The sequence below is a fragment of the Loxodonta africana genome, chromosome X (assembly GCF_030014295.1).
Source record: "Loxodonta africana isolate mLoxAfr1 chromosome X, mLoxAfr1.hap2, whole genome shotgun sequence".
Lineage (NCBI taxonomy): Eukaryota > Metazoa > Chordata > Mammalia > Proboscidea > Elephantidae > Loxodonta > Loxodonta africana.
In genome coordinates this window covers 79,726,990-79,746,442 of record NC_087369.1, presented here as the reverse complement: position 1 = coordinate 79,746,442, position 19,453 = coordinate 79,726,990, and the positions used below count along the sequence as shown (strand labels likewise).

Genomic DNA, 19,453 nt, shown 5'->3' with positions numbered 1-19,453 from the left:
TTTTTTTGGTTTAAGCACTTAGTAAAATGCCTGGCACATAGCATGAAATAAATGTTCCCCGTTATGTCAAAAGTTTTCATCTGCAAGACCTATAATCCTCAGGGAAGCTTTCCCTGGCCACCCTCTCTAAGCAGGTTCCTCCATTATATTATCCTCTATCACTACATCTTATTTATGCCTTTCATAGCATTTACTGTAATATATAATTATATTATTCATTTATTTACTTGTTTGTTGACCCCTTCCCCTTGGCTATAAACTCCTTGAGAACGGGGACTGTATTTACTTGTCATTGTATTTCCAGCATCAAGCACAATGCCCGTCAGTACTTGCTCACCAAGTGGTAGCTCTTGTTATTATGAGAGGGGGGACAACAAAAAGAAAGGACTAAATTCAAAAGACATTGTAGAGAATCAACAAGTTTTGGTAAGAGATTGGATGTGATGAAAAAATAGAAACCAGGTTTTGAGCCTAGGTGACTAGGAAAATGGTGGCATTGAGGAGGTGGGAAAGGAGTGAGTAAAGGAGTCAAGGAAAAACCAGAAGGGTCGGAGCTGCAGGCTGTAGTGCCACGGGAAGGGGGCAGGGATGGGTTGAGAGATTAAGTCAATGGTGAAAGCAGGGATCATGTCATTTTCATCTTTCTGTGAGGCTGTGGCTGAGAAGAGAGTCATTGAATTTCATGCTTAGGAAATAATGATTGCCCTGTGAGAGACCTTTCAGTAGCTTGAGGGGGGTAACAAATGCGAGACTACAAAGGAAAAAGAACCAGACCGTAAGGTCCACCTAGTGGAGTGCTTAATATATAATAAACAAACAAACAAACAAAAAAACCAAACCTGCTGTCATGGAGTTGATTCCGACTCATAGCGACCCTAGACGACAGAGTAGAACTGCCCCATAGGGCTTTCGAGGAGTGCCTGGTGGATTTGAACTGCCAACGTTTTTGGTTAGCAGCCATAGCTCTTAACTACTGTGTACTGTGCCATATAATACCCGCTGCCATCGAGTCGATTCCGACTCATAGGACAGAGTAGAACTGCCTGATAGAGTTTCCAAGGAGCACCTGGCGGATTCGAACTGCCGACCTCTTGGTTAGCAGCCGTGGCACTTAACTGCTACAGCGCCAGGGTTTCCGTGCCATATAATAGGTGCTCAATAAACTTCTGTTGAATGAATAAATGGATGGTCACTAAGTGGAAGCATTAAGTGGAAGCAGAGCAGGAAGATGGTTCAGTACTTGGTGAGAAGACAGCAGAGTCAAAAGAATGGGAAGGAGCTAAAGGAGAGGGAGTGGTTGAAGATAAGAGAGAAGTCATCATCAGTGGAGCAATATCCCAGAGGAAGTTGAAGGGATTCCAGAAAAAAATCTCTTTCCATAATACAAACAAAATTCGTATTCACCACAGGTTTGGGTCTAGTCAAATAGTTTCCCTCCAAAGTTGAGCCAGATTACTGCATCTCTTCTCTTTTAATGAGCACCTGTTATATGACAAATACTGGATTAAGTGATGGGGATATGAAGATGAATAAGACATAGTCTCCCCTCTCAAGGAGAGGCCCAGGGAAGGAGGACAGAGATGTAAAGAGATAAAGCCAATAAAATGTTATAAGTGCAGTGTGGCAAAGTGAGAGGCAGCATGGCGTAGTGCTTAAGAGTGCAACAACTGCAGTTAGACAGCCCGTGTTTGACCCCTAACTCTAGCATTTATTAGCTGCGTGACTTCCTTATCCCTCGATTTCCTCATCTGGAGAATGGGGATAATAAAAGCACCTACCTCATAGGGGTGTTTTTGGAAGTAACTTAATAAGCCTTAAGCAGTTAACACAATGCCTGGCACACAGTGCACGTGACATGTTACTATGTGTCAAAAGCTCTTACGGGGTACAATAGAGCACAAAAGAAAGGAATAGTTAATTGTTCCTGTAGAGTAGGGGCGGAGGAGGAGGTGGTGGTTCAGGAAAGACAGCTAAAAAGAGGGAAATTCTTGAATTGAGTCTTGAAATATGAAGAGGAGTCTTCCAGGTAAGCAAGACAGGGTGACAGCGAGGGCATTTAGAGGCAGAAAAAGGAGCATAAGCAAAGACACAGAAGATCATGGTGCATTCAAGGGACTCAACCGGGGACACAGCAAAAGATGAGCCAGGAGAGAAGGTCAAGGCCTGATGATGGAAGGGTCATGCTAAGGAGCTTGGACTTTTTCCTTTAGGTAATAGGGCATCATGGAATGGGTATAGCACTTTAGATAGCTAATTGTCACCTCTGCGGAGGATGGATTGTAGGGGGTCAGGAAAGCCAGTTAGGATGACATCTGCTTATACATGCTCTTAACTGGAAGAATCAGGTCTGAATCCTACTTCTCAAAGCACCCACTTTCTAGTTCTTGTAGGTTTGCTAGGTACTTTCAGTTAGGTGGTAGGGGAAGGATGGGACATGCAGTTAGTTTATTCAGTCTTACATGGAAAAAAAAAACCAACGGGCATAATGGCACAAAGGGAATGGCTTTGCAGATAAAATCTAGTTGGGGCTTCATCGTCAAAGAAGCTGTTCTAAAGTGACTCTCTAGCAAAGCACAATGTATCGACATCCTTCCTGTTCACTGGGGAGGAACTGAGGTGTGTGTGAGTCAGTTCTGCTATTTCTTGGAAGTGATGTGGGAAGAGAGAGGTTTTTGAGGAAATTGGAATTTGACTTCAGAAAATCATTTGCAATGATAAGATAATAGAGTCTCCTGAGTTGCCAAGGAACTGTCTGAATAGATCAAAGGATTTGTGGAATCCTAATGGAAACCCTAGATGGAAACAGGAATGAAGGACAAAACTTGGGGATATTGACACTAAATGAATACTTCCAAGGCCCAAATTGAGTTTATCAGGCATCTAGGCTTGTTTTTTAACTTCAGCACTAATTTATTAGATTACCTTGAGAAAAGCAACAGCTCTGAACAGCCCATATCATTTCTACAAAGTTTTCTGATACCTTGGGCTTCCAGAGTTTGGCACCAGGCAGGTATTGTCCCCATGGGAAGGGCTACGTTGTCCTTCTGTACTGACCTTTCTGCTCAAGCCTGGTGCCCCTTTTCAGTCCCATCCTTTTCTGTTTGGCCTTGGTCGGCTCAGGATACTTCCTCTCTAGTCCCTCAATTTCTAGAAGCACTCTCAACTTGAGATAAAATTGGTTATTTTGTCTTAAGTATTTTATTTAGTCATGAGTATCATCCTATGAATTTTTTAGGGCTTAATAATACACTTCTTTCTGCAGAGATGAAGAAATTGAGATGTGATTAGCTGTGTCGTCAGCAGCAGAACTGGGAAGAGATCCCAGTCTTCACTCCTTGCAGGGACAAGGCTCTGTCCATCAGGTCATAGCATGCTCAGTGAGGATAAGAGTGTTATCTTTGATGTTTCTAAGTTGCTCAGTATCTTCTCTTGTGGGCCCTCATTTTCTTCAGCTATTCGTCCTCTAGGAGGGACATCAGCTGGTGAAACCCAGCTGCAACACAGTGTGATGATGGGCCAATTCTTTGATCCCTTTGCATTTAGGAGCTGCATTTCCTTAAACCCTCACTGAGCTGTCTGAAGGCTCCCTTTTGTTGGGCTGCCTTCTGTCAGTGGGAAGAAAGCACTCTGCAAACGGTAAAGCACCACAGACATGCAAGGGATTACCATCCCTGCTGTGATTCACGCCACACACTAGGGGTGCTCATTCACTCGGTTATCATTCTCGACTTTAATAATGGCAATACTTTCTCAGGTTTCTCAATACAGCTTGTCGTGACATTGGCCATGTCATAAATACCTTCTCTAAGCACTCATCTGGGTAAGCACTCCTCCTCTCCTCAGGAGCCTGCATGGATGATTGCTCCCCCGCTCTACCAGCTGGGGTCTACTCTGGGCCTATGCCACCCTCATTTTTCCCTGAGCTCTCAATGATTTCTGGGAGCACAGGTAGATGGTAGGCCAGTTTTCTCTTACCAATTTCATTACTCACTTCTCTGCTGTTAACTGGGTGCCTGCTTTGTTAAACACACGTCTTTGCTGCAGTAGACATACCCTACCTTGCATACCTTTTGGAAAAATGTCAGCATCTCACCATCAAGGCTGTGGACTCGCCCTGTCTGTGCTGTTTTAGGCAGCGTTTGGGGGGCTGTGGTGGTAGACTTAAGTATATAGCTCTCACAAGGGATTTGTTACCACCACAGATGTCTGTCACCATCCAGAACTCCTCACTTGGTCAGATGGTCATCACTAAGTACAGAGCCCTTTGGTCCCAAAGGTTTGGGACCTTTTCCCATTGCTGTGCACCCACCCTCCCTTCTCAACTACTTCAAGAAGGTCTCTGAGCCACAGTTCATTGCAACTATCGTTTATTAAAAAATATATGTCTCCTTGGAAGGAACACTGGTAAACCAACTAGTGCCATGCTTACTTTTAATCTTTGCTCTTCATCCCTGGGAGGGGGAGAGGGCTGAGCATCATTCAGAATATATCACTCAGTTAACATCACAGAAATCAACACTCCTTGCTCACCCTCTCCTCACCAGAGTCATCATCAGCCGTCACTTTATTCCTCTTTGCCTTCAACCCAGTGTACTGCCCAGGTAAAGCTGCTGCCCTTTCTCTACCCTCTTCTGGGCCCCAAACTCTAGAAAAAAAACTCTAGAGTTAGTCTCAATATGCTGGTAGGATAACTGTTAACACACTTCTCAAATTTGGCTGGTAGTGCTTAAGCATCTTCCACACTGAGTTGTTTGCACTGATCATAACACAGTGGGCTAGGAAACAAGTGACTCAACCCTAGGGCCAAGCGTTTCTATTTTCTTCTCCCCTGTGTCATCCCTCCAGCATGGAGGGGAGGGAGGCACATTGGCTTCAAAGGAGCATAGTAGGGTGGGGTAGGGCCTGAAACACACCTGCTGTGGTCAGAGAAAAACTCCCCTGACCACAATCACTGCCATCAGACTCTAGGAAAAAGCAACAAGGTTTCACATGTCACCAGTAGGTGAATCTTAGCTCTACAGCTCAAATTTACAGCATTAAAGTCTACTTTGTTCTTGAAGAAACAGTAAGCTACCAGATGTTGGTGAGGGGGCTGGGGTAGGGCGTATGAAGCAGCTGCAAAAAAAAAAAAAAAGGCCCAAATCAAACTACTAATTGTGTGGCTGGCCAAGCCTAGTGCTGTGCCATTGTCCCAGCACAGAGCTGGTAGGAAGGTGACTCCTTCTCCCTGTCAGTGGGTCCCATGATGGAACCTCAGTTGAGGCCCTGCATGTCCTTGGCAGGTAAGTGAAGGGACAGGATCGAAGTGCTCCTCCTCTCCCTCTTTACCAGCCTGCATTTCCCTTCTGCTGATTAGACGGCCAAGCCTGGGTCACCTACTATATCACAAGGCCTGGCTCCTTTAGAACGTTATAAGCCTTTAGAACATTGTCAAATTGGAGTCTACGCATTCACTTAAATAGTAAAAGTAAAATTTGGAATAATGAAAAGGCTGACACAGTAGCACAACATGGTTTTGGTTTAACAGCAGCTTAAAAATGAACAAAAAGGAAACCTCTCATGCAGACACATCAGGTGGCATAAAACAATAGGCAATTTAATATGGAGCATCATTAGCCATTCTCTCCCTTTCCGCACACAGGACTGACTGCACCTCAAGGGCAGCAGCTGCTTTAGGGTCAAGTTCCCGGCCCTCTCGCCCCCAGGCCTCAAGCTGACCCCCTCCGAGAGAAAATCTCAGCTCTCAAGAGAATGACCAAATGCAGGTGCCCTTTAGTACAGCACTTAACCACCGTTTTCAATCCCTTCCCAACCAGTTGGGATATAAGATGCCATCTGATTGGAATATGAAAATTAAGACAGTTCTCTAATAACATAGTACCATTGATGAAGTCTCCATAAATTTTCTAGTCCAAATGTGTGTGAATATATATATATATTATATGAGTGTATAATATATATATATAATAATTTCTATATATTTTATATAAATTACATATATATATATGTATATATATATATATAAATAAGATACTTTCTGTTGCCATTACGTTGCACTGTTCAGAGCTGCCAGACAGCAATACAGATATACAGAAATGCCCCAGGAGCATCTCATCATGTTGTGCATATAGCTCGTTTCACAATCCGTGTAGCTGTCCGGAGTCTGTCTTTCCATCAGTCCTCCTCTCTTCTCTTCGCTTCTGCTTGATTTTTAAGAAAACAATGATTCTGATGGATTTGCACCTGTGCTAGCACTTGGGAAAGGTCCATGCAGGAATGGGCACGGTCACACGATGAGTGAGATGGCATCATCCCCCCAAAAATAAACTCAAACAAAACAAAAATAAAAAAAAAAAAAAACAGGACTAGAAAACTCAATTTTTTTTTGACATATCTAAAAAAGGGGACAAGAACAGTAGTCATTTGTTCTCCCCATGGGGACAGGAATGAAGAGGGAGGAGGGAAGAGGGACTTGATTTCTTCTGTTCACAAGAGAGTGGTTGGAGGGGATTCTTCAGAGTTTTTCAGGGGATGGGACCCAAATGTAGTGCCCAGACTGGTCCTCAATGATTTGTTTGATTTTGTTATAAATCTCTTCCAGTGAGTCACCCTGCACAATGGCTAAAGTGAAGAGGAAAACAAAATTATTACTGTGGTCCACAGCACACCCCCTACACGCGGCAATCCTGCCTTTCCCAACAACCCTACAACTCACCCCACAGGCACGAAGAACACACTCACAGAAATGTGGGTTTGATTTGACTAGTTGGCTGTTAGTTTAGTGCAGTAAGGAAAACTGGCTCCAAGCTCCAAGCCTAGGGCTTGAAGTCAACTCAATGAGAGACAGGCTAACTAGCAATGAATAGAAAACTGTGCACATTAAAAAAAAAAAAAGCATTTACAGAGCACCCATTACATGCCAGACACTGCAGCTCATGTTGCTCTTGGCCACCAGAACGCCAGCAGATTATAATTCTAAAGCGGCCTTGCTAAAAGACTTGGAAAAATCCCAGTTATCTGGAGAAAGAGCTGAAAGCCACAATTTCTGGCAAGCGACAGTGCTCCCTGAGGCCCTCACATCTGCTCTATGTCAGAGTTCAGCCCAGGAAACAAGGACACGGATGCTAATAAGTAAAGTCAGCTCCAAAGACCCAAAGTACGAGAGTACATTTGTGAATTCTTTCCCTGGTTAACCTAGCAGCACCGCCAGTTAGAAGTTACTCAGTACCGACCTGCATATACACGTCACTGTACTTTAAGAGGTAAGGAACATATTACACAGAGGTCTTCTCAAGCTTCTAGGAACTGCACTTCTAAAGTAAGTGACAATATAACCACACACACATGCTGACAAGACAACTTGAACACCACACCACGGAATCATCATCAACAAACGTTTATTCGACACCTAAAACATGCAAGGCAAAGTACTCGACTGGGAGTACTGGGAGGGGGGAAACAAAGTAATATAAGGAGCCTAAAATCTAGTAGGCACAAGAAGACAAAATAAACTAACAATACAAGATACCATTTGCCGATGGTTGTTTATACTATGAACTGGCTCAAGTGCTATGGCTGGAGGGACAGAACTTGAATACTCTGGAAAGGTTTGCACTCAAAAGCTCAAAAGCATCCAGAAACACTGTGCAAGGTACCTAAACTTCTTTGATGCCTGGCTGTTGCCACGTTACCCCAGACTGGGCAACAGGGATTCTCACCTGTAAAGTATTCTCCAAACTCCTGTTCCAGTTTCATGGCTTTGTCATAGATCTTATTTGCTTGTTCGTATGTCTGCCGTCGGTTCATTTCCCTGCCGAAGAAAGATACAGAAGAAAAGTAGTACCAAACCAGATTCTTTATTTTGATTAACAGAAAAGACTGCTCAAAGCTCCCTGAAAATCTGCCTAGTTGTCCTCTCAGAGCAGCAGTGGCCCATGGCTCAACTCCTTCCTCAAGCCTTCCAGGTTCAGATGCCCAACTGGGAATAAATGCACAGGCGCTCAAAACAGAAGGAGTATCAGTGATTGAAGCTGGGTTGCAGACTTTCTTCAGAGCTTCGGTTGGGTGCCACCCCTGCCCACAAATCACTTTATTCTCCATTTCCTTTCCAGGTCCCCGTCCTAGTTGGGAGTTTCTAAGTCTCAGCAAACACTTACATAAGTGCTTCAATGGACTTGGGCTTGATGAAAATGGCAATGGGGTAAAGTTGTGCTTGCTGCAGCCTCTTGATAGCATTGCCAGAAACATCTAAGATGCAGTGCTTGCCCTGAAAAAGCAGAGACTGGATCAGCCCCACCCAATCCCTGTTCACCCAACCCCAAGGAGATATCCAGTGGCATTCCAAGCATCCACGGGGCAGGGGGGAGCCCAGGGTCAGCCAGTGGCCTAGAAGACACTACCCCTGAGGTACCCAGGCCCCATATTTTGCTCCTACTAGCCAGAAAGGCCCCGTTTGCAGACAGTTCCCTATTCCCTGGTGGGCAAAGTTCTGGGGTGAGTTGCATGAAAGAGGCAGACACCTTCACCAAGGGGCTGGGAACATGCAGAGCTGGCATGGCTTTTGTCAGCAGTACCACTTAGTAGCTCCCTGTGTTTAAAAGATGAGGATCCAGGTGGGACTCCAGTGTGAGCATTTCTATCTTCCCTTTGAGGTTTATCTAACCCAGCAATTTCCTCTCTACTTACTCTCTCTGCAACTGCCCGGACTGACTGGATGCTGGTCCCATAGAGATTATCATTGAACTGGCCTGCCTCAATGAACTTGTTGTCCTGAATATCCTTCTCCATTTGTTCTCGGGATACCACAAAGTGATAGTCTTGTCCATCCACCTCATTATCACGCCGAGGCCGGGTAGTATCTGAATGAAGAAAGGAAACGCTGTGCGGCCCAAGGACAATGATCTGCCCCAAGCCCAAAAGCTGATTCATTCCTCTCTCACGTGGGTCACATGGGCATGAGTAGGTTAAAAAAACAAGCAGTCGGGAAGAAGTTTGTCTTGCTTACTTCTTTTCCAACCTCCAGATACCATACACAAGAGGGCTCTTTGCTTTAGCTTAAACCGGACTGGGAATGTGAGGTTTCCTTAGCCAAAGCCTGGCAAAAGGTGCCAAATTTGGTACGGAATTAACTGAACTTAACAAACCATTAATCCAGTCACACCAACATCACTTTGGCTGAGGCTTCACATTTTTCCAATCATACCCAACTATCACCACTCAAACGTCTCTCCAAGGGTGCAAGCAACCAAGCCTAATGTCTTAGTCCTCCCAACCACATCAGCTTTTCGGAAATTTATTATTGCCTAACCTCTTCTGTGGTGTTAAAAGGACCCCTGTTCCCAGACAGCACTACAATCTAGTCCCAGACCCTTTCCATAAAACATCAAAGCAACGATTTCCCAAGGCATCAATGCCTCACTCCCAAAGCCTTCCTGGACTCTTACGTGGCACACAGGATCCAAATTTATGTGGGAATTCAGAGATCAGGTCATCATTGACTCGGTCCTTCATTGAGCCCAGGATGATCACAGGCCTTGCATAGTGAACTGGGGAGGAATGGCATTGAAATAATCAATGGAGGCCCCTCACAAGACAGACTGCTCTATCTCAAAATCTGCCTAGAACACACAGGCCCTGGAGCTACAACTCAGATGGGGTGAGGCATCCATGGTCATTCTCTGACTTTTAACTAGAATTTAAGGTTTACAAAGGCCTTAAAGAGCTTTTAAGAATATCCAAATCTAAGGCAAGTCTGAAATCAGGAACATCTCCCAGCCTGTTATGGATTGAATTCTGTCACCCAAAAAGATACGTTGAAGTCCTAACCCCTGTACCTGTGAATGTGAGTCTGCTTGGAAATAGGGTTTTTCTTCTGTTATGTAAATGAGGGCATACCAGAGTGGGGTGGACTCTAAACCTAATCACTTCTGACTGTGTCTTATAAAGGGAAACGAGACACAGAGAGACACATACAGAGGGGGAACCTCTACAAGCCAACAAATGCCTAGGGTTACTGATAAGAAGGGACCTTCTCCTAGGGCCAATGACCTGATTTGAACTTCTAGCCTCCAAAACTGTGAGATAATAAATTCCTGTTCTTTAAAGCCACCCATCTGTGGTATTTTTATTATGGCAGCACTAGGAATCTAAGACACTGTCCAACAAATTCAGGGCAAATCTCTGCACTGAAACCAAGCAGCTGAGCTGAAAAAGAACAGGCACTGAAGGGAAGGACCAGGACCTCTCTTTTAGCAGCAGCTACACCCACTGAACTAGACCTTTGTCTTCCTGGTAAATCTGTCCTGTCCTTTGGAAGGGATCCCTGGAGCAAGCCAAAGTCTAGTGAGAAGTACACACTGAAGGGCCTTCCCTAAGGATGAAGTAGAAGGAGCCCAGGCACTAGATGTGCAGTGAGTCATGCCTTCCTGCTCTCCCAGGGCCTTCCCTTTGCTGCTACAGGAGGCTAGGAAACTAGCACGAAGGCAAGACTCTCACAAGGGGGCTTACTTTCTTGCCGTGTTACTGGCTCATATGACAAAATAGCATCCTCTTGTCCTTCTGCAATGAAAAAGGGAGACAGGTTAATACTTTATGATCTACCTCTCTGTGTCCTCATCTCCCTACAACATTTACCCCACACCCACCTCTGCCATAAAACAGCCTTATCAAGTGCCACCGGCAACTGCCCCAGGGTCCTTTCTGCTTTCCACTGGGTGAGAAAGCACTGCCTCTGGAGCAGGAGCCAGTAGTTCTCTCTCAGCTAAGCAAAGGGGCATGACCCAGCAACCAGAAAGCCTCCACCAAAAAACTCCCCAATTTCTTAGGAACAGTTTTTTTTTTTTTTTGGTGTTATTTTCTTTATTATAGACTTTTAAAAATGGTAAAATGTACTAATAGAAATGCTAATGATACAAAATTTTTTTACAAATTTCAAAGATATGCCATAAGGACAACTATTTATAACAGATCTACTTTTGAAGTTAATATGTAGTCACACTGATTCTTACCCATATGTAGCTCTTCAGTTCATACTAGGGTATATGTTCTAGTCCGGTATACTGCAATAATGTACTGTCCATTCTTTCTTCCTCTAGTATATTATTCACTTAATCCACTCTGCATTTCAGTGGCAGGAAGATGTCCATGAAGTGTTGTTTTTACTATTGGACACCCCACCCTACCCTGTGATTCCTTTCTGCTTATCCTCAGTCTGAGCTAAAATGTCCTAAAGGTTTCAGAATCTGGCCCTAATCTATTTATTGTCATTCCTAATTATTGACTAAAGTGAATCTTCGTTACAGTCAGATTTTCCTGCGTTTCAATGCCTATCAATGTCTACACACCTTTGTCAAATCTGTTCCTGCTGCCCCTACTCATAATCCTTTACACTCACATGGATCTTATGTACCATGTAAGAATGAACTTCATTTTGAATCTTTCAAGAAGACTTCTCTACCTAGTCTGAATTTGTATTGCTCCTGCGCTCACATCATACAACTTGCCATGCGGATCTGTTACCTTTTATCATTCTCTTTTATTTTATCGTGTGTTGCTTCTCTAAGCAAATAGTAAGTTCTTTGAGAGCATGAAGATATCTTATAATCTTCTTTATCCTTGGGTGAACTCTTTACCTAACTCAAAGCAAGGAAAATGGACAAAGACCAATAATTAACAGGTTCTACCAGCTAGTAGAGGATTAGGAAGGGTCCTTATAGTGTTCAGTTGCCCTCTTGCTCTGGTAAGAATCAAGGGGATGTTTCAACGGGTCAAGAAACATTACCCTGATCCCCTCATCTGCAGGTAGGAAAGCGAGGGCACTCATGCAGATCCCCAAAGCTGCATCCTAACTTTACCCTTTTAAGGGTCTACCGATCCCCCCCCAACACTGGAAGAAGTGTCCAGAAAGTGGCACATGGCTGGACTAAGGTCCCCAGTGCCCTTTGAGAACCATGCTGAGCTCTGCTCTCTCCCATGGTAGAGCTCCATATAGCCTAGCAATGATGAGCTTTTCCTAAAACAGTGGCCAATCCACTTGCTGCTGGGTGTCTGGAGGTCCCAGAGTGGCTGACAGTGGTACCGGAAGAGGCAGTGATGCCTGCATCAAGCCACAGGACGCTTGCTAAAAGGCTTCTTCTGAGGCTTACTCCTGGGCAGACTTTACACTGGCCTCTAGCCACCACAACTACTGAGAGGCCACTGCTCCCAAAGTTCATAAGGTTTAAATTGTGGCTTTTCTGGTCTGGTCACGGGATCTCCAGAGGAAAACTTGGCAGTTTTCTGATCATTTAACCCAGCAAGGATGTTGTTGTTGTTCTTATTTGCCGTTGAGTCGATTCTGACTCATGGTTGAGCTCATGTGTGCAGAGTAGAACTGCTCCGTAGGGTTTTCAAGGCTGTGGCCTTCCCGAAGCAGACCATCGGGGCCTGTCTTCCGAGGCGCCTCTGGGCGGGTTCGAAGAGCCAACCTTTCGGCTAGTAGTCAAGCGTTTAACCATTGGTGCCACCAAGGGACTCCAAGCCTTAACCCAGCTCCGAGTGCTGTGGAAAGGCAGATTCAGGATAATATCTGACAAAAGTCCGTTTCTTTTGGTCTTTGAACAAATCTATAAAATTGGCAGCACCTACACCCCACAGTGCCCATGGCAGTAATCTACTCATTGGCAGATCGACCTTTTCAGGGCCCCGGGTATGCTTTTAAGTCAGGTCCTGGCCAGAACTACCTGTCTTATACACTCCTTTAATTCACAAGGCAAACCTTATCCCATATGGAGAATGAACTGGCCACAGCATTTCCAGGATCTCAGAGTGTACATGGCTAAAAGAAGCACTAGCCTCGGAACAGAAATAGCAGCCATGCAACACTGAAATGAGAATGGCTGGAGCAAATGGTGGAGCTATGCAACATGGGGGAAAATGACACACACTTACTGGAACTGCTTTCGCTGTCACTGGTGTTGGATGTCACTCCCTCTGCAAGCCAACAAGAAAGAGACTCCGATTCAGAACACACCACTGAAAGATCACATACAGCACAAAACTCTAAATGCTCCAGGAGAGAAGCACTGAACTGCCAACCAAATCAGGCAACAGGAGGCATGCTCTATCCAGGCTACCAACGTGGAGGCACAGCTCTAGTCCTGAGCCTTGGGCCACCTCATTCTTGTCCCCAGAGCCCTCTCAGTCTGCCAAGTTCCTCCCTATATACTACAAGCCTCGCTTTCTTCAGCAACACAGTCTTCATCTGAATCAAAAGAATTTACTTGGATGGTGTCCAAATCCTACCTCAAAATTCATCTCCCAAGCTAACAATAGGAAAGGAAAGACAGTGACAGTAGCATAAAGAAGTCCGGAGACCAGGCTGCCCCAGAATTTCCTGCCCAGACAGAGCCCCTGAAGTATAAAATGTGTGAAGCTTCAGAACTAAGAGGCTAAGCAATGGACGAACTGAGCAGCCACCAGGAAACAATGCTTTGGCCATTTGGTGGAAGCCAACATCCCTCCTACTGCCACTACCAAGAAGGCGGGCTTGGCTTCAGGATGGGGGTGAGGTGAGGGCATGCTCCTCCATCCACTGTAAGACAGACATGTCAAAACACAGAGACAACAAACAAATAAGAGTACTTGGAAGACAAAACAGCCCTCCTGTTTTAGATCACTAGGATTTGCCCATATCTGAGTGTGGGCAGAGAAAGTACAAGCAGAGGAGCTGGCATTCACAGGAGACACAAGACACAGTTTGGCACACACAGCCCACCCCTCACTAGAAAAAGGGCTTATGAAAATGAGACATGGACACACACACTATGGATAGAGACACTGCTTGTTTCAGCCAAGACAATACTATCCTAGACCGTGATAATGCTGTGGTCCCCCAGGAAGGACTGGTTGAGTTGCCACACACAACTAGTTCTTGAGCAATCCTCAGGGTGATGCCCTGAGGAAACTCCTTTACCTTCACACCTTTGTTATTTATTGAAGGAGAATATACGCTGAAAGAACCCACCTAACAGGGCTGCTTCTATGTGCATCTCTGCACACAACAAGGACACTAAGGCCCCATTACCTATGTCTCTTCATTTTCTACTTTAGGATTATTTTCCAGGATAGAGAGGTCAGTCAGAGTTTGTCCAAGATAAGGCACTAGAGAGATATGGTCCATAAATGTTGCTGAGGCTCTCATCAGCTCAGCCCCTTAGAGACGCTATGTGGAAAGCTGGCTCATGGCTGTTTGCTCAGGCCCCTGGATCTGCTGGGCCATCCCTGATGCAGGTTGCCCCCAGTTAGAGAGACAGTAGCAGCTGTAATTCCTAAACCCAATCCTTAAGTGTTGTGTCACTGGAAGAAGACTCCCAACCAGCTGGCACTCCTCACTTCAACAACGGTCTAGAGATTAACTGATTGGTCACCTGTGGAGCTGCACCTCTTGTCCACCTCACTTCGAAGGCGGGACACCAAGATATCTCCCTACCCCTTAAAGGTACAAAAGGAAAACACAGACATGAATGATAGGTATTTATTAAGGTGCCAGGGATCCAGAGCAAAAGGGTGACATCCAGAGCCACATACACTCCTTCTTCTGTGGTATGAGCGTTTCACAAACACCACCCTCCCCTCACCCTTCACCCTCACCCATACCCCCTGTTCCCCCACCCCCAGTATTTCCTCCATTCATGCCAGAAATACAGTTAATGGTGTGTAACTTTGACTTACTCAGATTCTTTGCTCCATAATAATCGTCACTTAACCCAGGGAAGTCCTGATTTCACAGACAGCAAGGACAGAACGGGAGGGAGGGAAGAAAAGAATTGGGGAGAAGAGAGGAAATAGAGAAAAAAGACAAGGGGAAGGAAGAATACAGAGCCAGGTGAGCATTAGTGACAGAAGTATGAATACTATGAAGACCTATAACTATAGTGAGGTTAAGAACTTTGCTACAGATATAACACCCTGGGTGAGGCAAGATATCTGGACTCCACGCTGCCCAATTTGCTGCTACAGAGCCTTGGAGTGAACTACATTTCTGAGGTGATCTACAGCCTGTAAGCCTACAGGACAATCCAGTGACACTCCAAGGTCTGGAGCACCTGCTTTGACCAAATTTGGAGTTGTAGAACCCAGGTCTCTCCCTTGCCCTTGAAATCAGCATTTCCCCTTGTGGGTTCATGAAAGAGCAAACACCTATGTGTGACAGGGAGGCAGACAGTTATTACCACCCCAAGGAGCTCTCACCCAATACTGATTCATTCTGTCCCTTAAGGAAAGCTTCATGCAATCTGGGGCGTGGCCTTCAAAGCTGACCTGAGTTGTGTAGCCCTCAGGAGATGAGTTCAGCTTCTAGAGAACAAGCACTAGGCGGTTTCAACTCCATCATCCAACAGGCACCCTCCCCACACCCCAGTGGAACAGCCAACACCTCACCAGGCTGGGCTCTGCATGGAATTTTTTTGGACTCATCTGGTGAACTGTAGTGACATCACCTCAGGACTCTGTCTCAGACTGTCTCCTATTGCTTGCAATCAGAACTGACTTCATCTGTTGTTTCTCACTGAGCTACCCAGGATTTAAGAATCATAACCTCCATCTGGATGAGGGCACCTTTGTATCTACCAGGTACCACCTCAAACAGGAACGACCTACATATACCATGACGATGCACCAAGCTGGCCTACAGGAAGTAACATTTCCTATCAGAATTCACCAGTGTCCTGCCAATCCCAACAGCCCAGAACCCCAAGACCCCTCCATGTAAGATGGACGAGTCACTGGTAAATGAGAGGTGTTTACAAGTCACAATGAAAGAAATGAGAAAATATTTCATAAGCCCAACCTGATGTTTAAAGTTAGGGTCACAGCAGTTAATTTCTGAGGCACATGGTGGAGTAAGATTTATCACCATTCAGTTGGTTCTTAAAGTTAATTTAGCTCAACTTTATGCCCTTTTCTACCAAACCAACTTTGTGTTTCTCAATAAATCTTTATTTGGACCCCTGAGCAACACCCCTTCCATGTCAATTCATTTAAGCAGGAAGGATTTTATTTGGGAAAAAAATGGCTTTGCAATCACTCTAGGATGACCATAAGTCTGCTGAGAGTTGTGTGGATATCCTGTGCGCTCATGTACATGCATGAAATGCAAGAAGAACTCCCAACTTTAGGTGTCCAGGGAAGAAAGGGTTCTTCTCTTGACAAAGATGAGTGAAACTAGGGGGAAGAAAACACAAGAGGACGAAGCCAGGAGAGCAACACTGAGTCCCTAGCCCTTGTTCTCTTTCTAAACCATTGTTCGAAACCTAAAAATCTGAAAACTGTTCCTCACCACAACAGTAGAACTCAGTCTGGCACTTCCAACACCGGTGCCAGGGACTTCCTGGTAGGCTGGCCCTTGAACAAGTTCCACCTCAGAGCTTCCAACATTCATTCTGAGTGAGGAGAGCTGGACAAATGAGACCCAACATCTCCCCAGGCAAACCAATTTCCACCCTGACTCTGCAAATAAACACGTACACACACACACACAGGCACACATGGATATACACACAAACGTTCCCAGTCTTCTCAGAAGGGAAGGTGCAAATGAGGAAGAGAGGACAGGGCGGTGGATGGTCTGTTCTCTGTACTCTGCTGCTACTTACGTTCCTGTATGCTGCTCTCCTGGGCCATGTTTTCTTTGCTCTTGTAAAATGGAAACTTTCGAGAGAGGCGGAAACTCTTTTTACGTTTCGTTTTGATCGACTGTGAAAGAACATGAAAATGGAGGGGAAGGACAGAAGAAAAAAAAAACAGAACAATGGATTTTAAAGCATGCAAGAAAAACTAAAATGAAGACAATGGTGAGCTAAATAAAAGACCATCTCTCACAAATGGAGTCTATGAGATTAAATGAATGTTGATGTAAGAGGAAAATTATGTTTACAGAAAAATGTTGTAGGGATGTAAGAGGTTTCTACCTAATTCAGACTCACAGCACTCACTGGTACTTCCTAAAGAACAAAAGTCACTGTAGCCTCCTGGACACATGCCCTAAGGTGCCACTGACATACACAGAGTCATCTACTCCATTTCTTTCTTCCCTCTACTGCTCCAGAAGTTCTTTGGCCTGTGAAGCTTATAGAAGAAAAAGGGTGAATGGAGAGATACCTCATGCCTGCCTCACTTGGTCTGAAAGGAGGTTGGAGCTCTGGGGTTGGCCTTCCTGGCTGGATGAAGTTAGGTTATAGTCAAAGTCCCCACAGTTCCAACAGGTATCTGCAGCCAGACACCCACGAGTAATTTCTTTTAACCCAAACAAGTCAGCCTTCCAGTTAGCCCAACTCCAAGACATCTTCAAGAGCCAACTACCCATAGGGAAGGAATACAGACTAGCCATGGACTTTAAAGTGCTCCCTCTCTGCTTTCTGAAAAGCAGTCAGTATTCTGATAGTGCAGAGCCAGCCCCTTGACAAGGAGATATTCTTTTGTGCTCCCCAGTTCACTTATACATTAACCAGAACGGCAAGCTTCTTATCCCTCTTCGCATACTGACTGACTTCCTTGGGGATCCCCACTTACCCTGTTAGATTCAATCATTCCCGTCCTGGCATGGAACTTCACCGTTTTCAATCGAGCTCTTTCTTTCTTTTCAACCCTGTTTTGGGGTCAAAAAGAAGTCCATTACTGGTCTTAGCAGCGAGTTGTGGCAAGGCACAGCAGCAATTTTTGACTCATTCAGTCAAAACTATGTCTTGAACACCAACTCTCTACCAAAAAGGAAGAAGACACATACCCTGCTCTCAAGGAACTTATAGTATGATACGAAAAGAATAAGAAAACACCAGGAAGAGGGCAAGAAAGGCCTCTCTCATACTCATGACAACTCACCTCTTCTTACTGGGGATCACACCAATTTGCTCACTTTCTCCATGTGGAGTCACCAGTCTTGCCTGCCACCACTCATCATCAGAGGCATTAATGACATGTAGAATGTCACCATAAGAGAAACTGAGCCCCTGGCTTGGCAGGCAGCTGTCCCGAGTCCGGTCATAATCAAACAGGGCCCTGAAACACACAGGGAAAGATGAAATGATCATCCCAACCCTAAATGCCAGGAAACCAGTACTCTGAATGCCAGGATGGCAGAAGGCCAGTCCAGTCAGCACCAGACAGTGGCCTAACAGCAGACCAGAAGGAATTTTCCAGAAGACTGTATCCTTCTTACGCTTCCAAAGTTGCAAATATGTCCCCCCTTTCAAAGAAACACCCCAGTGGCCCAACAAAAGGGCATAGGGAAAATCTGTAAGACTCCCCTCTGGATATAAGGTGGAAGTCCGAAGTAGAACACACTCAATAAACTTCTCCCTCATGGACACCCTAGGGGAAGGCTGGGGGAGGTGGGGAGGGAGCTATACCATCTAGACTTGTGGAAAAGGAAGAGACTAGCTTGGTTGCAACTGGAAGGAAGTCATAGGAAATGGAGTTGGTAATAAAGGTCTGGAGCAAATTTTGGAAGGCCTTGAAAAGATCTGATTCAGGGGCCACTGAGGATTCAAGAGTAGAGAAGCACACAATCAAAAGAGCCTTAAGAACATTCATCTGACCACATACGCAATGCAAATAATGGGGGGTGGCGGGTGGGCGGTGAATTTGGAGGCATATTTAAACCGAAGTTATCTAACCTCACTCCTTCGGGATACTTTGCTGACTCCAGCTCTGGTGAAGCCAAAACTTGACACCAGAGCTCCCTGCTTAGGGAACAGCCGCACCAGGCTACCAGTTTCTATTTTTCACATCCAGTGGAATCTCCCCTCTTTGTGCAGTCACCACTTTCAGTGAGAAGTGTGTATTTTTCTACCTGCAGTCTAGGCCTTGGCTGTCTTATTTACCTTCTCTGTTAACAGAAGTGTTTTCACACATTTGCACAAACAGACAGTGGATCTCCCAGAACTCAGTCCTATGGCTCAGCTGGAAGCTGTAAAGTGAAACACTGTTTCCCCATGCGCAAGCCCAAATGAAATACAGAACGTAGTAAAACTGTGGACAGCAAGATATCATCGACTTTTTAAAGTTCTTGAAAAAGAATCCTTAGGAAATCAGTGTCGGATTATTTGAAAATGAAAAATACCCAAACTCTGACGGAAAGCCCTTTACTTCCCTCAGTTTACACACTCAAAGCAATCGGGAGAGGCAGAAGCCAGCAGATAAGGGGGCACTCAGTCCCCCAGGGTCTCTCACTCCTCTGAGTGACAGAATAAAACCTGAATACATTTGTATTGCAGGAGTTCTGAGCTTCCTAAAGCAGGTAAGGTATTCCATCAGCCATTCCTAAAAAGATATGCATTATAAAGACCTTATTTTTAAAGTGACAATGAGAAACACTTAATGCTGTTATGGGCTTCAAAGGTTAAAACAAATGTAGTAAGGAGAATAAAATTCAGATTAAGAATAAATTAGTTTGGGGAGGGAAGGAAGAAAGGTGTTT

General features: G+C 45.0%; 1 protein-coding gene across 3 annotated transcripts in view; it reads right to left on the bottom strand.

Moving 5' to 3' along the window:
- Window positions 1-4,549: 4,549 nt before the first annotated feature.
- DLG3 (discs large MAGUK scaffold protein 3) overlaps window positions 4,550-19,453 on the bottom strand; it is a 63,407-nt gene continuing 48,503 nt past the window's right edge. For 2 of the 3 annotated variants that reach the window (XM_064278514.1, XM_010592727.2), the window contains 10 exons: window positions 17,857-18,033; window positions 17,548-17,623; window positions 16,632-16,731; window positions 12,928-12,969; window positions 10,507-10,557; window positions 9,444-9,545; window positions 8,686-8,858; window positions 8,157-8,266; window positions 7,719-7,810; window positions 4,550-6,621 (listed from right to left, as the gene is read on the bottom strand). In XM_064278514.1, the coding sequence (XP_064134584.1) occupies window positions 6,515-6,621; window positions 7,719-7,810; window positions 8,157-8,266; window positions 8,686-8,858; window positions 9,444-9,545; window positions 10,507-10,557; window positions 12,928-12,969; window positions 16,632-16,731; window positions 17,548-17,623; window positions 17,857-18,033 (1,030 nt within the window). In that variant the 3' untranslated portion in view covers window positions 4,550-6,514. The remainder of the gene's footprint in view (window positions 6,622-7,718; window positions 7,811-8,156; window positions 8,267-8,685; window positions 8,859-9,443; window positions 9,546-10,506; window positions 10,558-12,927; window positions 12,970-16,631; window positions 16,732-17,547; window positions 17,624-17,856; window positions 18,034-19,453) is intronic. The other variant, XM_064278515.1, reaches the window with a different exon arrangement.